General features: G+C 43.7%; 2 protein-coding genes across 2 annotated transcripts in view; one reads left to right on the forward strand and one right to left on the reverse strand.

The window, feature by feature from the left end:
• Positions 1–17,680, forward strand: part of T265_06158 (hypothetical protein) — a gene marked incomplete at both ends in the record, with an annotated part of 50,092 nt that extends 32,412 nt beyond the window's left edge. Inside the window, 3 exons of the mRNA XM_009171351.1 lie at positions 5,894–6,387; positions 13,859–14,545; positions 16,199–17,680. Of these exons, the coding sequence (XP_009169615.1) occupies positions 5,894–6,387; positions 13,859–14,545; positions 16,199–16,408 (1,391 nt within the window). The remainder of the gene's footprint in view (positions 1–5,893; positions 6,388–13,858; positions 14,546–16,198) is intronic.
• On the reverse strand, positions 8,040–8,234 carry T265_06157 (hypothetical protein; the record flags this gene model as incomplete). The annotated part of the gene is made up of 1 exon (XM_009171350.1): positions 8,040–8,234. One exon carries the CDS (start codon positions 8,232–8,234, stop codon positions 8,040–8,042), a length of 195 nt encoding a protein of 64 aa, XP_009169614.1.
• Positions 17,681–19,914: the final 2,234 nt, after the last annotated feature.

Raw genomic sequence — 19,914 nt, forward strand, 5'->3', positions numbered from 1 at the left:
CGTTGGAATTTATTGCGCATGTACGGCCACCGGTTTCGGATTACATGTCCGCCACACATGATGGTATGACCGGACATTGGTTTATACCACACTGTTGGGTTGTTATTTTCTGTTTTCTGTAATACTGTCGACTCAGAGTCGTACCAGGTCTGAGTCCTTTTTCTGTTCTGTTCAGCTTGATTACGACATTATTGACAATAGCCCTTGAATCCAGACACGCTGTTCACTTCTACTCTACTAAGCAACGTAATCGGTGTGCATAACGTATTTTATTTGAAATATTTTTCTGTAGGTTCAAATTTACTGTGGAAACAGTGTTCGGTTGTACGCCAGTTGTTTTTGTCAAAGGTTGGAAGTTAAGTTATCGAATGCACTTCGAAATTCCTGACACGAAGTACCGAGTTGTTTGACCATTGGACTTAAGAGTCGCTGGTAAGTGAGCGCTGCGCATGTGTTATAAAAGATAGTTCAATCTCAATTTCTCCCACATCAATGATACTTCACAAGTACTCGATGTGAACACTGATCTTTCAGCTCTACTCGTCCTCGAGTACATAGTCTCACATAATGCTGTATACAAAACCATCTAATCCTTCCGTTTTTAAAAGAGAATGCTCTCTACTAACCCTGGCTGGCCAAAGGATTTTTTTCTAGGCCTTGCTTGGCTACTAGTATCTCGGTAGTTTTGTAACTAGATTATGTAAATCTCCCGAATCCTAATTTTTCTGGCTGCACTTTTGGTCAGCCGCGTCGTTGACTGCCACTGTTCGCTCAGAAATAGCTCATTCTGTCACTGAGTTTATATGTAAGTCAGTGTGATTTTTCTCTGGTCGTCTGGCTTTAATAATGGACCATCGTAGACAGGCAGGCGCTTGCCATTCTAGCGCTTGTACTGAACTGGCTTTTCTAATGGATTTTAGGTCAGCGGATAGAATAGTTTGTGGCCACCGATGACCAGGTTCCGCAAGAGTTTGTGCACAGTCGTGACAATCGCATTTGGTTTGTTGTGTAACCAGTTATTGGTTACATCATGCTGAGTACACCATTGCCACCTGGTGCCACACGTTTTATGGATCGTGCGGTGGATGGCACATGAGTGCGATCTTAATTTCACTTGACAGGCTGTCAACGATCGTCGTAGTTTGTTACTTTTTATCCAGGCCAGCTACTCTCGGGAGCCTTTCGTTTGGTGATGCGAATGATTGGTTAGCAACGTTGTTGACCAGTCCTTTTGTGTGCGAGCTAATACTTTACGGATGACAAAAGGCGTCTGCAAAATGTACTATCAACAGTGCAGATCTCTGATGCTTTCCATGGGGTGAGGTCAAACGGATGAACACGCCAGTGGTCGCGGTTGCTTATTGCCTGCTATAGATACACGAAGGAAAATTTTCCGTCACTGTCATTTCTTTGTGGTCGTTGGTGCTGAAGGCCCAGTTTCTTAGAACATTGGTCAAATGAATATTGTTCCTCTCATCAGTTGTTTTGAATCCTAGTTGTGTTTATTTGTTTGGTATTCTTTGCAAGCGTGATTCCTAGGAAAGCTGGAAATGGCCTGCGAGGGAGGCCCACAGCCGCGTGTTTCCAGGTGTTATGGTGCGTAATTTTAAGGGCAGACATGGGTTTCCAATCGGCTTGTCTTTCGAACTTAGTCATATGAATTCATGATCTCCTGGAAAACAAGGTTTCCGGTCAATTGGAAAAGGTTTGGAACCGATTGAGAAGTCATTGTTTCAGAAGAGGTTGATAAACAGTCGGTAGTTTTTATTTGGGCAAATATTTTTATTTGGCCCTGATTTTTACACGATCCTACGTCTCCACCTTCCAGTGGTTTCCTCTTTTAGGTATGGGCGGACAAGCGCAAATATCCAGCTTTAACTTTCTTCGTAATTAATAACAAAAATGTTCCAGCCGGCCAGACCAAACAGTATTGGCACTGGCTTTGTCATCGACCTCTGTTACGAAACTGTGGGCTGATTTGAAGCACTACCTATACACCAGTGTTTGATTCTGCAAATTTTTCCAAAATTTGATAATTTTCTTCTGCAAAGCAACTAGTCCCGGACCTGTACCGGTTAAAACCGAAAGGAGGTACTTCTGTGTATATACCACCTTGGTAGCCAATCAATGGAGCTCGAAATCCCAGCCAAAAATAGTTTGTCTGGGTGTATTAACCCACCCACCAATCGCTGCAGACTTTCACCACATTGTCGTGCGTACCAGGTTGGTCAGACCAATCTGAAGGTCTGGCTGCGTAATCATCCGACGAGCACTTCCAGTTTCCATCCCCTCTTCATGAAACGGCGCCTACTATTCGATTGGAGACCTGTGTTCCTCTCTGCCAACGATATCTCCCGGAGATGGTCTGGGAAGGCTTTTGCACCGTATAATTTTGTCACCCGATTGTAGAATTCTATATTATTGAGGAAGTTATGTTCAACTGAGCAATAATCATGCCGTTGGGATACATCGCATTGTACACTCGATCTATGTCCATTACAGTTCAGGTTTTCTGACTTTGTTTCCTTTCCGCACCCATATTTACAACCACGTTTCACAATTTTTCGGTGCCACCGCTTTCCTCATTGATCATTAAGAGCGGTAGGATGGTCTTCCGATAGCACGTCCCCCAGTGTGTCTTCGTCCGCCGTTTAGGCGAGAATCAAAGGCATAGTACAACTCGCATTTCTAGTTGACAAACTGGAGCATGATGTAAAGACAAACAGCAGTGATGAAACCAATGGTGATATTACTCATAACAATAGTAATGGGTAACCGTAGCTTTGATGTCTGTCGCACTCAGCGTAGTGAAGAACAACTGTTGCTGAGCTTATGCCCTAACCGGACAGTGTGTCGTCTCCTTCGAATGCCAATAGCTGAATCCATTGTGTATCTTTTTGTAGAACTCGCAGAACCAAGACAACGATGGTCACATGTATCCACTCCCTGGAAGTCGCTTTCAGCACTGCCTTCCGAATAATCTTGCATACATACCAATTTGTGTTTTTGTAAGCCTTCCGCTTACTTGATTTGTAAGCGCCTGCTCGCTTTCGTTATGCCTAGTTTTGATGGGAAACCTCTACCTGATACTTCGTTTTTTTGAGGCGAAGAACTGATTTAAATTCAAATAGTGGCGTATCCAATCGAATGCGACCATAGTGTCTATCTTTGGTGATAGTCGTTCTTTTCGGCCTTGCGTCCAAACTCCATATAAAGCCAAGACTTTAGAGTTAGTATAGTTTGATGTCGTTTAGTCTCCGACCACTCTTAATGTTCTAAAGACTGTTGGTCTCTACTGTACCATGGAACGAGCTTTTTCCTGAATCTAGCGCGCACACAAACGGGCGCGTTCGTTCGTGCGCTTCGCCTTGGACAGAATAGACCGATTGTATAATTGCTCTTAATCACTCACTCATGTGTTGTAATAGTGCGTCTATGCTCACTCGTTTGTATGTAATGTTGTACAGCCTACCTTCTGGACTTGTCGCATTGATCGGCTCAACCTCTCTCGCAGTGTGAGAGTTCCAGCTAATAGTGGATGGCGGTTACTCGCACGTCCGCACCATTGTGCGTACCGTCACTGAACAATGAACCGCTTCTTTTATGTTTACACGCGTCTAGTTGATCACTTGTGCAAGATCCGTCTCTTACGTACGGACTGGTTATTGCAATGTTTTTGGCGATTTTATCTTCAAGGGCTTGTTGAATGCTGCTTTGCTTTTTGATGCGATAGCACAGCTAGTATGCTGCACTGCGATCGCATGTTTATTTTGTCGACCTTACTCTCATGATGATCTGGTGCTGTCCGCTATCTTTTGAGGACTTGTCCGGCTTCGAAGACAGTCAGTCAACATACTCGACTCATTTGTCCGATACAAGTGATCAGATTATAAATAAAATGGAATGAGTAGCCATTATTTCATACGGACCGAGTCGGAGCACCCCGCGAATCTAAGAGATTATTTCTCGGCCACAGAAACAATAGTGTTCAGGCATATCGTATTTGGATAAAAAGCCTAGTTCTGTCAGCCCGTACGAATGAAGGCATGGATAGTTCCGTTTTTGAACTATTCTGTCGCTCTCCTTTGGAACATGCTGACTTATTGGGCTGAGTAATTTTTTGGAAAACTACTTTAGTGTTTCTGAATTAAATTACCCTGTCCCCGGCTAATTCCGATAGGCTAGCCAGTTCAGATGTCGGTTCACTTTCTCCAAAATACACTACTCATGATTTCGGTGGAACGTTCGAATACCCACTACGCCTCTGTCAGCCGCTGCGACTCGCCCGTAGTCCCCGAGTTCCAGTCAGCATCGTCTGTTAACACAACGTATCTGGCCGGTGATTGCTGTTTCATTGCTTCCAACTTTGACGGAATGAGTTAACCAGGAAAAAAAAGATGGCTATCATTTTGATCCTGGTGAATAACTGCGGACGGATGCTCCGAGGCGTGATCTCACACTGAATACACTGTTAGTTGCCATGACCGACCGTATATAGTCTATAGTGCTATTGAGAACAGTACAGGTATGCACAGAATCGCTCTCATCAAGTTCAGCTTGACATGGATCGGTATTTTGAAGCTACTCACTGTGGCTTGGTTTCATTTTTCACATTTCACCCCGATGTTTTGGTCAATCTTGGACTAGTTGTTGAGATGATCAATGTTTCTGCTGAGCTGTCTGCGTTTCATATGGCAAGTAGCAACAATCTGCGACTCAACTGTTGTGAGGTCCAGCTGCGCCTCTTAGCAGAACATAACGGATATCACCATCTACGGCCCCTTGAACGTTTTGCGCACTCGGTCCTTTATTCGGATCAGTGAATCCCTGATCGGTGATAGATGGAGTATCATTGGAGTAACCTGTATTCCGGCCTTACCACATCATACTTCATCTGTAGCGTCCTGCATACAGTGCTCTATCGTTGCTCTGAACTGTATCATGGCCTATCTGGTTTAAGTCAGCTATCAACCTCCTGAGTGTTAACAAACTTTGGTTTCAAGTAAGGTTGAGGTGGTTGGGCCGCGTTCTGGATTACAACACACCTCACCAGTGGTCAGAGTAGCCTCTCCTTTAAGTGGTACACTTCGTCCCAATGCCATAAACAATAACATTTGGTTAATATGCATCATGTTAACCTCCCAAAGGAGATTGGATAACTTTGACATCCCCATCCCTTATACTCTCCAAAAACGAAATTCAGCATAGTTGTTCCAGTCCAATCGGTTTATCCAATTCTGTGGTTTCTAAACGCTGAAAGGACATCAGATCGTACATTTTTACAGCCACGCTTTATTCCAACTGATCATCAGTGCCAATCCGCAAACATGCTTGGCATCATCACATTTAGAGCCTAAGACATTCAATTACGGGATTTTTGTGCTAGGGACTGCTCTTTGTGCACTGAGACCTCACATGATTTAGAATTTCTGTTTACTTCCTGATGCATCGGTGGGTTTGTGGTTTCTCATTGACACTGTCTTTTGTTGAATGGTTTCGAGGATGTTTCATGCATAAATGATAAACAAGACCGATTGGCATTGCCTGTTAGGCACAGCGCCAATCTCCTGTCTCCTTCGGTGGGCGAACGTTAAATCCGCAGTCAACGTTGTGCATATCGTGGTGAGAAGCACACGCCAAGCGATAGACTGGCCCACCATTTCTCGCGAGAGTACCCAATTGCAGTTGACCCTGTGACTTCCTTACCGACCTATTGATCGGCACGTACTTTGATACTCTATGTAGGACGGTGTAATTTTTTTGCTTTACGCTGACACATGACCGTCGAATTGATCACAGTACAGCCCATTTGTTCCTTACAACATTTTTTCGATAATTCCGATTACAAAAGCCGTCCGCTTCAGCACTGTAACACTTTTTATTTCGTTTCCAGCTGTACACTCGGCTTGTGAACTTCTATTGAACTCCGGGTTTCGTGAGTTGAAGGAAGGAGATACGTGGCGCTTGAAACCCAGTGACTGCGTTTTTATCAAGAAAAACGGGTCTACACTCATAGCAGCTGCGATTGGCGGTAAATTCAAGCCAGGAAACGGTTTTCATCTGCTCGGTGCACACACAGATAGTCCATGTCTTCGTTTGAAGCCCATATCGGAACGCATCAAAGAGGGTTATGTCCAGCTGGGCGTGGAGACATACGGTGGTGGCCTTTGGTACACCTGGTTTGACCGTGAGCTCAAAATAGCTGGCCGTGCGGTGACAACTGGCGCTGGCGGACGCTTACAAGAACATCTGATTCACATCGATCGTCCGATTGCATGTGTACCCAGCTTGGCTATTCATCTCAACCAGGATATAAAGACAAGCGGTTTCAATCCGAACACTGAACAACACGTAGTTCCTATTTTGTGCACGGAATTGATGGACCAAGTAAGTTTTGACTATGCTTCGCTGTCCCATGGACAGTTTCTACCTAATTCGCACGCTTTTTTTTAGTCCCCTTAGATAAGGGCATCCGATGTAACTCATATATTCCTCTTTCCTAATTGGACGCTAGTTTGCTAGTTTTGTCTCTTTAGTTTGCTGAATTATACTTTCTGAACGAGCTTATTCAGCCCATTGGTTGAACACCTGGAAAATGGTACTGCGCCTCACCGAAGTCTTGACGCGGAAGTAAAAATAAGGAAAAATAGAGGGCTTATTGATTGTGGAATTCCGTTTGCAACCAGTCGAACGATGTTGATAATACGAACAACGAGAACTGCATCACAGTCAACAACTTAATTTTAATTTTCATTTATATCACTGTCATTTGGACAACGGCTTTTGTCTGTGCGCATTTATTCTATTTAGTGCACGCCAAATCGGTGGACTCATTTCAAGTCGCACAAACGCAGTATCCCTTGCTAGATGTAAGCCGTAGAAAACGCAAAGGTTTGGAAACTGTGAAGCTACTCTCGGTAAGTTAGGGTAGCTCTTTAATCGCAAGTCGTTCTAGAGTTTCATTTGGCGCACTTGAAAGGGTCTTGTTCGCAATAGTAATAAACGGTACTAATCGTCCAGAAGTAACATTATTCCGGTCGATAGCTGCCATACCACTCAAAGGAAGTACAGGGGCTGAGATACTGCCAGGTTGCCCAAGCTTAGACAGAAGCAGTCGAGGTGCTAAGGTTGGGTTCGAACGACAGAATTCCAGACATTCGTAGCCTCATCACGGTTGTCTTGAGCTCTTTTTGTGGCGTTTCAAGTCGAGTGTAGACAGGTTAGTGGTTAATGGTTAATCATTCTACACGAATCGTACTAACAATATGGGGGGTATCCCAACGCTATTCACAAACTTATGATGACTCTTGTTATCTGCATTTTACTACGAGGTATTTGGCAGTCGAACAAGACGGACACTTTATCTTTCGGCAGAAATCGCAGAGTGCGTTCTTTCGATAGTTTTGTTAGTATTATTGACGAGATCCGTATCACATTTAGGACCTTCCGCAGTTTGCCCTTCCGTTTTGTATGGGAAGATTCACCTAGTGGTTCACGACTCAATTCGTCCTCTAGCAGTGTAGCTGTCTCGTTTTCTAACCTGCGGATGTGAGTTGCGCTTAGATCCATAAATCCACTGAACTTCAAAGGAAGCTGGTCTAGGTAGTCTAGCTTTGATTAAGTTCCCTGCTTTAGCTTGGGGGCCATGCACTTCGTTGGTCGAAAGCTGGTACATGTTTCTACAGGAATGTCACTACAACACTAACGAGAACAGTTAACATGCTACAAATACAAGCTGGCACTGATTACTTTGTTTTTACTATTAATCGTGAGATGAAACAAATTTGTGGTTAACAGGTTGCGGATCCTATCAGAAACCAGACCCTTTCTTGTGTATAGCCACTAAAGGAAAGGAAGCAAATGAGAGCACCCAAAGAGTAAGAGAAAACGGATTCGACACCTGTAGGACCGTCGTAGGGTCCCTTGATCTACTTTACTATGTTTTTAGTGATTCGCTCAATCATATACTGATTGATACTTTTACAGTCTCAATTCAAAGCGGCCTCCAGCTTGATCTTCAGGTTATGAGCTTTTGCGCGTTACATGCTAATGTACTTCACGGGCTCTCGTTGAAGTCGCATGTGTAGTTTTTCGTCTGTTTGATGTGTTCCCGTCACAAAACTGGCACTGCATCGACGTGGAGCAGTAGGTGTGCACTGTTGCATTGTCTCATCCTTGTTGACACCTGCTATTAGTTGGCGATAGAAGTCTTCCTGTTCCCTACGTTTACACATCGAGTGTCATGACTGATACTATCATCCATCTAATCGATCGAAAGGGAGTTTATTTTCATCTGTAATTATGGCGTCGTCCAGTCACTGCTCCACGTGACATGAGACTCAACTGAAATAAGCAGCTCTGAACATCACGTAGTCTGGAGCCTGATACACTTCCCCAATTTCTCATGCTTACACTTTCTGAACAATGCGATGTTAGTAAGCTCGGACATCTTTGGTCTGATGTACATTCAGTTGAACAGAATCCTAGTTCGACATTCAGATTTTGGAAATTAACAATACCGAATGGCATTCGAGACTTCGATTTATTAACATTATGGGGGAAAGGTTGTTGCAACTCATGGGCAACGAGTTATCAGGAAGAAGAGAAAACGCAGCTGTGCATACCTACAATGTCCCACAGAAGTGGTCCCAGTTTCGTTTCACAAAGTTATCGGATTGACCAAGTGGGGTCCGAAACCGTAAGACGTAGTGGCAAGCTGGGTAAACAAAGATACCAATCTGTAGCTCGGATACCGAATTTGAGGCTACTGTGTACCGGAACTGCGAAATCATAATTGTAAATTTCACTCACGAGTTTTGACGCCACGTGATGAGACAGTATGTTACGGTGATCCAGAAACTTACTCCCGGCTATCATCCACTTCGGTCGTTCCATATCCTCCCCTATGCATAGTCAGGTTTCCCACGACACAGTTTCCAGACACAGTCATCTCATTTGTTCCTGTGTGTTAGTAATAGAGCTGTTGTGAAAACACGCTGCTTTACAGTCGCTTCGCGCGTTGAAATTTTGTAATTCATGGCAGTTTAAGTACTAAAAGTGAAAAATGGCAAGCGATCTAAAAGTACGAAAGAAGAAAGGGAGAAAAAAGAAGGGAATGGTTTAGATACAAACAAAGCATTTGGCTTCTTATGGAAGTTATTTCCGATGTAGATCCTTTTTTCTATTCCTGTTGTGTACGACAGAATTCCTCGTTTTGTTGTTTCTGCTTTGCACCTTTGTCCCTTTTTGTTTTGGCTTGAACGCTTTTTCACCCTGTCATCGCACATATAGTTTAAATCAACTGCGTAGGTTTCGCCATCTTATGGCCCCTTTGTCTTGATTCGGTGTGAACTTCGGGTAGGTGTACTGTTTCCTATTTGCCTATGTGTACAGGATCCCATCTGGAAGTAGTAGTACCTAACCCGGTGTAACCACGATTTGAGTTTTGCACATTTTTATTTATCACTGTGTTCGTAGTACTTCATTCGTTGATAAACCTATATTTGAACTATTTAACTTTTGGGCTTTTGTGCGTAACTCACTGTACCCACCTGATTGCTGCAAACAATCAATAGTGGTATGACTAGTTCTGCTCATTAAATATTTGATAAGCAAGTATCAAGCCCCCCGTTTTCTCTGATATTTGCGAGGGAGTATAGCAAAGTTTCTCGTTGACTATGATCTGTTGCTTGTCTGTTTAGGTTTAGGTTCGCTTGACATCTACCTCGGTTGCCGAACCTAGGTGGCAGATTCGTTGTACTCTATGATGGCTTACCGCGAGTATTTCGCGCTTGATTGATCTGAAGCATCACGATAACCATCGCTTGATTTCAGTGCTTTCTAAATCTTCATGCTGTCTTTGAACAGTCAATATATTGAACTACGTTTATAATTCCTATTCTTGGTGAAAATTGCCGGTAGTTGAGGACCGTTGGCAGTCTCCTGTAATACGTCATATGGTAGATATCCAAACTACTACAGTTTCCTCTGTTGATGTGAAGTAAGAGGATGGAGTCGGTAGTTGATGACACAGTATGTATCACGTGGCTCCGTCTGATCTGGCCTACCCGCAAAACAATGGCCTATCCAATGTCTGCGTACAGTCCTTTGGTAATATCGATGATCCAACGTTGGTGGTTTTTTAACGTAGCTTTGTCTGATACCGGAGAGAATATCAATTCTAGTTTCTGGAAGTTCTCTTGACTATTTGTGAGATTGCTTGGGTGTGTATGGTTTGATGTCAAGCCCATGGCTTGGTATATCTCAAGCTCTCTATTGTAGTAGACTACTAGTTCGGATAAAATACCCGACCATTCAGGAGTATTTAGGTTGTCTGACTGAGTCAACCACTGATTAGAAGATAATGCAGTGACCGTAACTCAGTGATTATTTTCCGGAAGACTTATAGTGAATTGACATGAGAGAATTTTCATGTGTTTCTCCAAGCTGGATTCACCTGGAATTATGCATAACTCTACCTTGATTTTAAGTCGGCTGTTTAACATATGCAATCAAATTCAAGCATTACACTGTTGCTACTGTAAACTGCCTTAGGTTAGATCCATTGAGAGAACGTCTTGACACACCCGATATCTGTCAGTGTCTTAGCGCCGTTATCTTCCGATTCATTTTTGATTGACTTATACTGGCCTTCAGAACTACGGGCCTGTTGCTCATCTTATGTTTAAGACTGGAGTGTTAAGGAAACTCATTTTTCTGCTACATCCCAATCAGTTTTGCGCTGGTCATTGGTATATTACGTGCCCGATCCTTAGTACTCGTTAGCTAGCGAGTAACGGAAATTTATATGGCCTCGTCCAAGCTCATGGGGCACCGCAAGCATCATTCAGCGTACTGCACAAGACCTCGTTACAGCCAGTATACCCTCGAGAGTGTCACATGTACCATTCTGTCACTTCGATTGTCGGCCCTCGTATACCTCTGTCTGTGTGTATGCGATTCGGTTGCATACATCACCCTTCTTGGACGTCAGCTATAGCTATCCAATTGTGTACGCGTCTTCAGTTTTTTCTGAAATGGTATCAACACAGGCTGTGTTGATCGTCTTAACCTGGATCCACAATGTTCATACACTCCTGGCGTGATTGGCAGCTCAGCTGATGATGAGCGCGTTTATGAACAGCCGATTGTTTCCGGACCACGCATTTGTTTGCGAACGTACGCACTAGCACCCACGCGCTAGCACGCTGTCTTTTGCTGATATTATCTTAATGTTACGATCTTTCGACACCCTATTACCGCCATGTGTTGTTTGTCCACTTCATGTGATTATCGTATCACATACATATAGTATCACATTCAACTGTTCAATGACTCTGATCAAACAACGCTGTTCTTCTCTTCTTTGGTTATTATTTTCATTGTTGACTTCAACATTGGGTACGCGAATAGAGGGGCTTGTCTTCTATAGGCATGCTGCACCGTGTTGGTGTGTCTGACAGGCGTCTCAGATGTATAGTTCGCGTCTCAACTTACACAAACATACATGGCTTTCGCAATCTGAACAAAAAGGTCCAGAGTGAATAGCTCTCATAGTGGTGTGTGTAACTACCAGCTGTGTGACAGGAATCACGCATGTCTGAAAATCAGAGTAGACTACTCAATGTGTTCAGTTTGTATCTTGCGATAGCTGGGCAGCATTGGCAGGTTGAAATTCCACTAAGGGGCACATTATGGTTGTCATTGTCGAGCGTTCGTCGCTCTCTCTCCAAGCTTTTGATCCGTATTTCTACGCTCCTAATCGAATTTGACGACCTGGACCCCTCTCTAAAACAGGTCCTGGCACACAATATCGACCGTGGTGTTCTCTGGCAAAGCTTCGATCATTACCATAAAAAAAGCCTAAATACTGCTATGGATTTCCTGCGGTTGTTTGAATTCGCTGTTGGTCAGTTGCCCGCATCTCGTCAGAATGTCCTAAACGCTCTTCTCATCGACCCCTCTCCGCTTTCGGTATGACACGCACAACGACGACCGACGCTCACACTGAAGGACGATTTCCCATCCTATTTAGTTTGCGGTATAATTCCTCTTAACATCAGAGGTACCGAATCCCTCCAAACTGCACTTCAAAATCAGTCAGTAATAAGTGGAAGAATTCCAACCCCTTAGTTTCGACGACCCGCTTGGTTTACTCTATTGCCCTCTTTGGAGGGCAATTTGGACTATTTGCCTTCACACTTCTTTACTTATTGTTTCGTGTATTACATAAGGCAAGCGATCTCGTAATTTTATGGGACCGCTGACTACGTTTTTGCTACCAATGGAGCTATTTGGTATTGACACGATGCGCTTTCAAGTTCAGTCTCGTACGCCTCAGGAGTAAATGCATTCAGTAATGACCTAGGTTCATTTGGATGAAAGGTCACAGGAGGAGAGGCTCTGATGAAACGAACTGTTCTTCCTGTCTGCGAGAGGGGGGTATCACCATAAAAAAAAATCAGGACTATGAAAAACCTGAGTGAGACGCGTAGCGTTTAGGCTGAGCTTTTGTAAGCATCGGCGTATGTAAACACCTCAAATTATGGTTTTGATGGTTGTACTCATCAAAAATTACCCAAAATAACACATACGATGTGAGAAAAGGGAGCAGCTGTTGGCTATCTTTGCAGATAACCGTGAAAACAACTCTAGGTCTTATGACGCACAGTAAGCATAGTGGGCATCCATATTCAACTGCATTTTACCGCGTCTGAGCTCAACTACAGTACGGCTAACACTTGTTCCCACAGAAGAATCCGTTAGAGTACTGAGTCACCTCGAATGTAGTGGTACTGAGGATACAGTTGCAACTGAGACCTTGTTCCACTTTGGTAGTCCCTCTTTACCTCTACCTTTCCATCTGGCCGAGCAACTGAAATTGAGCACCATCGACAGATGAAAAACGGGGTACTGGATGGCAATAGTCTTTTAACCGCGAATATCAAGAAAAGTCAACAGCAGGTATCAAATGACTGACCGGATTGCAGCGGTAATCACTACCTCTTAATACACGCAGGTGTTCTTCCTTAATTCAATTTCACAGTCAGCGAACACAAGGCTTGTAGCGTCCAGAGAGCGATTTTGGTCGATCTCTTGGGTGTTCTGCCGAAAAAAACTTCATTTTATCAGTGAAACAAATCACAAGAACTTCCTGATACATTCCGTCAGGACGCATGATATTCTTTCTTCTAGGTTGAAACGACGTTAGCGGGTAAACTTAATTGTCTGCTGATAGAACCTTGAAACTGGATGTCAAAACAACAGGCAACAACGTTACTTAAACGAATATTACCAGCGGTAATGGAGAATATGTTGATCTTACCAGCATACCACTTTTGACAATCATAAACTCATTGTCTACATTCTCCACTTTCAACGATCTTGTTTTGCAAACTCCCATTTTGGTTCATCACCAGCACATACAATTCCTAGTTGGGACCGAGTACATTGTTACAGGTGCCAGTGTCAGCTCGATCCAACCGTATATCACTTCCAGAAATTATCAGGGGCGTTTTTCGTTGCAACTCGCAATCCCAGATACCAGAGTCATCTCACTCCAACAGGTACTTTTTGGGAATTGAGTCCATACTGCGGTCGACCCATTGGTGTGTGAATTGGTTTTCTAATTTTTTGCTGCGCGAAACTTGAGTCTGTTGCTTCACTCTTTGGTGCGTTAAAACCAGAGTAATTGTGCAATAACGGGAGAAGGATGAGTGCAGATGGAACAAAATATTTTGCATTTTTTTGTTTTCTCTCGCGAGAGCAAAATAAATCCCTAGTTTCTTATATACTCTCCCGATCTGTTCTTGCTGTGAGCACGTCTCATTATTCCATCGCATCTTCTTCACACCAATAGGTGAACTCAAGCAACGACTTGGTTGCACCCACATCGAGTGCTCCGAATTCGATGTTTGGTTTTTGCGGTCGTCGTCGTCATTCTACCGGTCTGTTGCAACTAGTGTCCGAACAAACAGGGACTACAGACAACATGGATACGTGGGAATTAGAGCTCTGCTTGGCCGATTTCCAACCTGCTCGTATTGGTGGTTTGCATAATGAGTTCATCCATGCACCGAGATTGGATAACTTATTCAACTCCTATGCCGGGCTACACGGAATGGTCGATTCTCTAAGCAGCCTAGCAGATGAATCTTCAATCCGCGTTGTTTGCCTATTCGATCACGAGGAAATCGGCTCTGTTTCTACCCAAGGAGCTAACTCGCAACATACAATGAACATTTTGCGGCGTATGGCCAATACACTTGCTGAGGACAAATACACCCTGAGTACGGGCTCCGGAGAAAACCCGGTCGCAGTGTCCGCCACCCATTTCGAAGAATCGCTAAGCAAGTCTTTTCTTCTCTCAGCGGATCAAGCTCATGCTCTGCACCCATCATATCATGATCGCCATGAACCGAATCACCGACCACTCTTTCACCGTGGGATCGTACTGAAGTGCAACTCAAACCAGAGGTATGCGACCAATTCCTTGACTGCTGCAGCCGTTCGCCAGTTGGCGCGTCTTGCGGATGTTCCGGTCCAGGTAGGTTACTGGGTTTGTTTTTTACTCCGGAAAGGATCGTTCTGTTTTCTCTAATTGCTAATTTCCTGATTTACATGTTGAACACTTTTCCCACTGACAGTGGTTAATTGCTAATTCGATCAATACGTGGTTTCATCAAGTATTCTGTACGGCTCCGGCTTCCTAGCACACCGGACGGTGCTGTCATTTTTGGGTGAAGTTTGGACATCGTGTTTCACCTGGGTTTCCTTAGTCTGTCCTATACTTTTCACAGTTGAAATGCAACTTTTATTGTGTATCATTCTTGTAAATTTATGACACTCCACGCTTTCATGGTCTGCTGTTGGGAAGTGGACATTCTTATTCCCTTCTGAGGTTGTTCTTCCAACAACACGTGTTTTTCATTCCTTTGAATTGTGGCGGTCTCCCTTTGGAAAGGGACTGCCTTTTAAGCAATTCCATAGTAAATTTTTTCGACTAAACTTTTATAATATTTCCCTTATTTGGGTAGATCAGCTGTTAACTTCTACATATTCCATCGGGTCATGGCTCACTTTTGTGTCCTTTGATAATGATCAAGTCACATAACCAATACAGTCAGTACGTGGCCGAATTAGCCCACCGGCTTCCATGACAGCGACGGATCAACACGGGATTGGATATGCGTTTTTAGCACAATGTCAGCATTTTACTTCATCACTTAACCATTTAATTGTTTAACAAGGCACTTGAATGAACAGGGCGACATTTCCTTTTGGGGAAGTCTGATCGGAACGTTTTTTTCATTTACTGTGCTTTGCGCGAGATGGCTCGGTGGTTAGAGCGCGAATTTACTGACCGGTAGGTCCGTGGCTTGAACTCCACCTCGCTTTTGCAACCTGACAGTATTTCAACCCACATGCTTCCTTCGGGTATATGGCAACCAGCCACCTAAAGGGTGTTACAGCTGAATGATTAGCTTTTTACTTGCGTATTAGAAGGAAGCACAGCGGATCCTAAGGGGACGCGTTGATCACTGACCCATACTTGCTCATTTGACCGTGGCTGCTATGATCTGAGCCTTGAGCCCGACCTATATACGAACACGTACCGGCGTGGATCATTCAAATCAAATTCTAGTTCGGTGGTCCAAGGGTGCTGAAACGAAAACATGATCACAAGATTTGGCCGTTTGAAACTCATTTTAAAAAGTGTGTATGACTATAGAAGAACCCATGGTTCACACGTCAGCTGCTTTTCAGAATGTCAAATCCCCTTTGAATGGGACGCAACCTGATGGTTTTTTTATTACTTGTGATTCACCATGTGCGGTAAAAGCAGCGCATATGTATAAATTGTGAGCGCTGGTGAAACACGGTCGACTTTCGAATACGCAATTACGCTCTCCAACACACCAAGGAGTTCGCGCATGAACAACAATCAACCCGTGAGATGCTTGAAGCGGCGTGAAAGTTCAACGCAAAAGAAGTACATTTTCCAATACGGTCTGGCTGAAATCTCGTTGTGCTAGTGTTCCTGTCTGAAATCTAAGGCGGTCTTTTCATTATCGTCCAATTGGGTCACTGAATTAGCTCGCTATCCAGCTTAGTGCAAGTTGTAGGTTGGTTGTTTTTTATTGATTAAACTACAGTATATGTTACTGTCTACTGTGTTTTCGTTTGCCTTCTTTCATAGGAGTTCGTAGTCCGGCAAGATATGCACTGTGGTAGCACGATTGGGCCATTGCTATCGTCACAACTGGGAATCGCAACAGCCGACGTCGGTTTTCCACAGCTTGCAATGCATTCCTGCCGCGAGCTGTGTTGCACAACGAGCATCAGTCAAGCCGTGCGGTTTTATACAGCGTTCTATGAGCACCTTTCCAAAATTTGGCCTCCTATTTGAGCCGGTTGTTTCTAGCATTTCAGCTGCACTCAGAGCTGCCAACACGGTCCCCATGGCTCTCCAAAACACACCGAAACTTACAGGTCCCCAAAGTTTTGCTCACCTCCTTCCAACTTATCCGTATCTATGCCCTCTTCGCCCCCCTCTCTTTCAAAAAATTCACTTACTAGGTTTCTGCTGACGTTGGTGATGATCAAACTACCACTAGTCGTCCTTGAGCAGCTGTTTGTGTGACAACTTTTACAGGATTTTTTTATACACAATGACATTGCTGTTTGTTGTGTCGTAGTCCAATTTTTTAACCAGACTTCACGTGCCTATTCCCATTGTGGGTCGTGAACAAGACGTGTCCGCCATATTGCCAAAGTCTTTCCGACTCTTCTTCTTCATTTCTAATGAGCAAGCTTTCCTTCTCTTTCACTTCCTTGAGTTCCATAATCAGCTCTCTATTTGTTCCTTTCTGCCCCGTTCACCTCATCCATTTCATTACTTTCCCCGAATATTACCTCACACTTCTGTCGGTATGCTTTTTTCAATGTCGTATTTTTCTCGCCAAGAAATAGAAAACCATTTGTTGACCAATTATTCCTCACCCAAACCAACACGCACATAGACAATATCTATCTGAGATCAGTCCGATTAATTTTGTTCCCGGTCTCTCTACCTATTAACTGATAGTTCCTCTTTCTTTCTCACCGACTTCCAGTGGACGCGGACTAGGGACATTTTGTATGGACATGCTAAAGTTTTCCGTCTCCTAGCCTAACCAATTGTCACCGAACGAAAGACATTTAGTCTACTAGTCGGACCTGTTGACCCGCTTGTTGTTAGTGACTTGTCTGTTGCTCTTCCGCTATCCCTAACCTCTGGTGGCCACACTGGCCTATCAGTGACGTCAACCGTTCAGTTGTTTAAGAGCTTCTGCACCTTGTCTTTCTCCCTTTCACAGTGGATTGGAGTTAGTTGAGGTACAGTAATACCAACTGTTTTTAATCAGGATGCGGTTTTATTTCGGAGGCGTTTTTTGTAGAAAACCCACCCCTGGTTATTCGAAGATATCACAATTTAATTTCTGCAAGCCGAACTTCCCTATTCGCTTACTATGTACACTTTTCACCCGAGAATGTACCAGCACTTTGCCACAGACCTTCCTCTGTGCGTGTGAACTAGATCAGTGTGCTGAAATGAGGCGCGAATGGGTTATTTGCTTCTCAGGGTCATGTGTGAGATGACAATACCAGGCGAAGTGTACTTCTTCGCCAGACGTATCACCGTACATTTGAAACGTGCTTCTTTGAAATCCGGCTATCCTTGCGCAGTACATGTACTCACAAGCCGTTTTATTTATCGGCTCTAGCAGTTTAGCGGTCGGTACTCAAAAACAGTGGGTGTAGTGTCAAAATAGTGATTGGCATTCTCAGGCAGAAAGCTCGAAGCATTGGAAGCTTGTACATGGGCGTAACTGGAATATTGCACGTATTCCAGTAATCAAGCGTGTGTAAAATACAGCCCAAGTGTTGAAGACACTGGGAAGGAAAGTCGAAGCTTCCACAACTCAGCATCTGGATTCATCAGGTGATTTGTCCAGAAATTTAAGGTACCATGGCTCAGTGTCAGCCACTTTTCGAGAATCCATCGCTCGGCGATGGAGATATCTACATTTTGCGTTGTTAATCAGGCGACTGTTGGTTTGCTGTGCAAGTTTGGCCAGTAACTTACAGACATTTCGTCACCAAATGAGGAGACATCATTGCACGTCGATGGTGATGTGAGCACTGATGATGTCTCCTCGTTTGATGACGTCTGCAAGTTGATTGCCAGGCTCGGCAAGTGAAGCAACAGCCAGCTGATAGACAACCAATACACGTATCTGATTTCCTTATAGTTCAACACGTCGCGCTACATATTTTTGGTTTATTCTCCTGATAAGATAGGAACCAAAATGTAATATTGCATTGAGACAGTTTATCGAGAAGGCGCAAATTAACCTAGTTTGAAACCCCCGATTCGTTACAAATAGGAATTATTACTCTTTTCAAAGTTTTGGTAAACAATTGGTGAATCTGTTATTACTGTTTCTTGATCACAAGTTCTGTGATGTTACTCTTAGAACTTTGGAACTTAATTAACACTAAACGCATGTGTCAGACTAGACAGTATGCAATTGCGGTAGAAAAAAGTTGGCAAGGAATCTTGAACAAGTTCGTTTGGGTTTGAATGGGCGTCTAACGAGGAACTGAATTGACGTTTTTTCCGGAAGCAAGCCCGAGATGGCTCAGTTGTTAAGGCCCGAACTCACTGATCGGATGGTATGGCAATAAAGCGTCAAAAGGGTGTTGCAGCTGGACGATGTTTATTGCTTCTCGAAGGTATGTCGGATTATGGACTCCTTGGATGTCGGTAATTTGGCTACAGCTCAGGTTTGGTTCCTACGGTTTGTATGATGATACACGACTACGCATCTCCTGTATATCATTGTTATGAATTAGCCGTAAGTGTCGATACGTAACCCAGTTGGGTTATTTTCGGTGGAAGCAGATTCAGATGAGCTTCAACGCAGCTTCTGCTAGGCAAACTGGGTCAGCTGGCATGTGATAATCCAGTTTGTGCTTGTCAAACCTGGATCATACTTCAGCTACCTGAATGACGTCTTACCTAAAGTCAATGAAATCATTCTATCTACACTGGTATTTCGCATCCGGTGAAAATAATACTGTTGGCCACACTGAGCAGCGTGTTGCCGTTTTCCTATTGACTGACTTCGGACGGTGTTGCATATTTCATTCTTGGGGGAGCGTTTCGTCACCCTTGTACAGTCACTAATCAAGATAGGAATCATGAATTAAATTCCACGTCACGAAGAGAAGCACCTAGTACCTCTTAAGCTTCGCTTTCTTTTCATTTCTTGGAATTCCATCGTCAGAATAACCAATCTTAGTAAGCTCATTTGGTTGCTGTGGTTCAATTCTAGGTTGGTTGGTACGGCCTCCTACTAACGAGAACAAAAGCTCGGGCTAGGCAAATACCACTTCGTTAGTTTCCTCCTGCTGGTTTATTTGCTTATCTTTACAAAGGGGTGATGATGAGAGGAATGACTTGGTGTGTTTTTCAAATCCTCTTTCGTATAATTTTGAACCTTTCATTAGAGGGGGTAAATATTGGATCAGGCAGCGTTGACCAATTCTGTAAAGCGTTTTAAATCTGATGGCCTTGTCAAATGCATAGTCTCTTATGTTGGTTTGAACGGAATGCAACCATTGTCTCTAACATTGAAACTTCACTGTGACTGACCACCGATTTAGGAGTTGTAAAGGCATGTTGGGCGGTCACGTGTTTTAGCCATGTGGTCGTTAAGTTCTTGTTCTGAAATGAGTCAAGTGCTAATAAGGATAAAAAATGTGACCAACAATTTTCGGCTTGCCGTGATTGGAAGCCTTTCTTACTAGCTTAATCCCATGGGATTACTTTGGCATAACCCTTATTAAAATGGCTACATATGAATATTC

This window comes from Opisthorchis viverrini (genome assembly GCF_000715545.1).
Source record: "Opisthorchis viverrini unplaced genomic scaffold opera_v5_122, whole genome shotgun sequence".
Classification (NCBI taxonomy): domain Eukaryota; kingdom Metazoa; phylum Platyhelminthes; class Trematoda; order Opisthorchiida; family Opisthorchiidae; genus Opisthorchis; species Opisthorchis viverrini.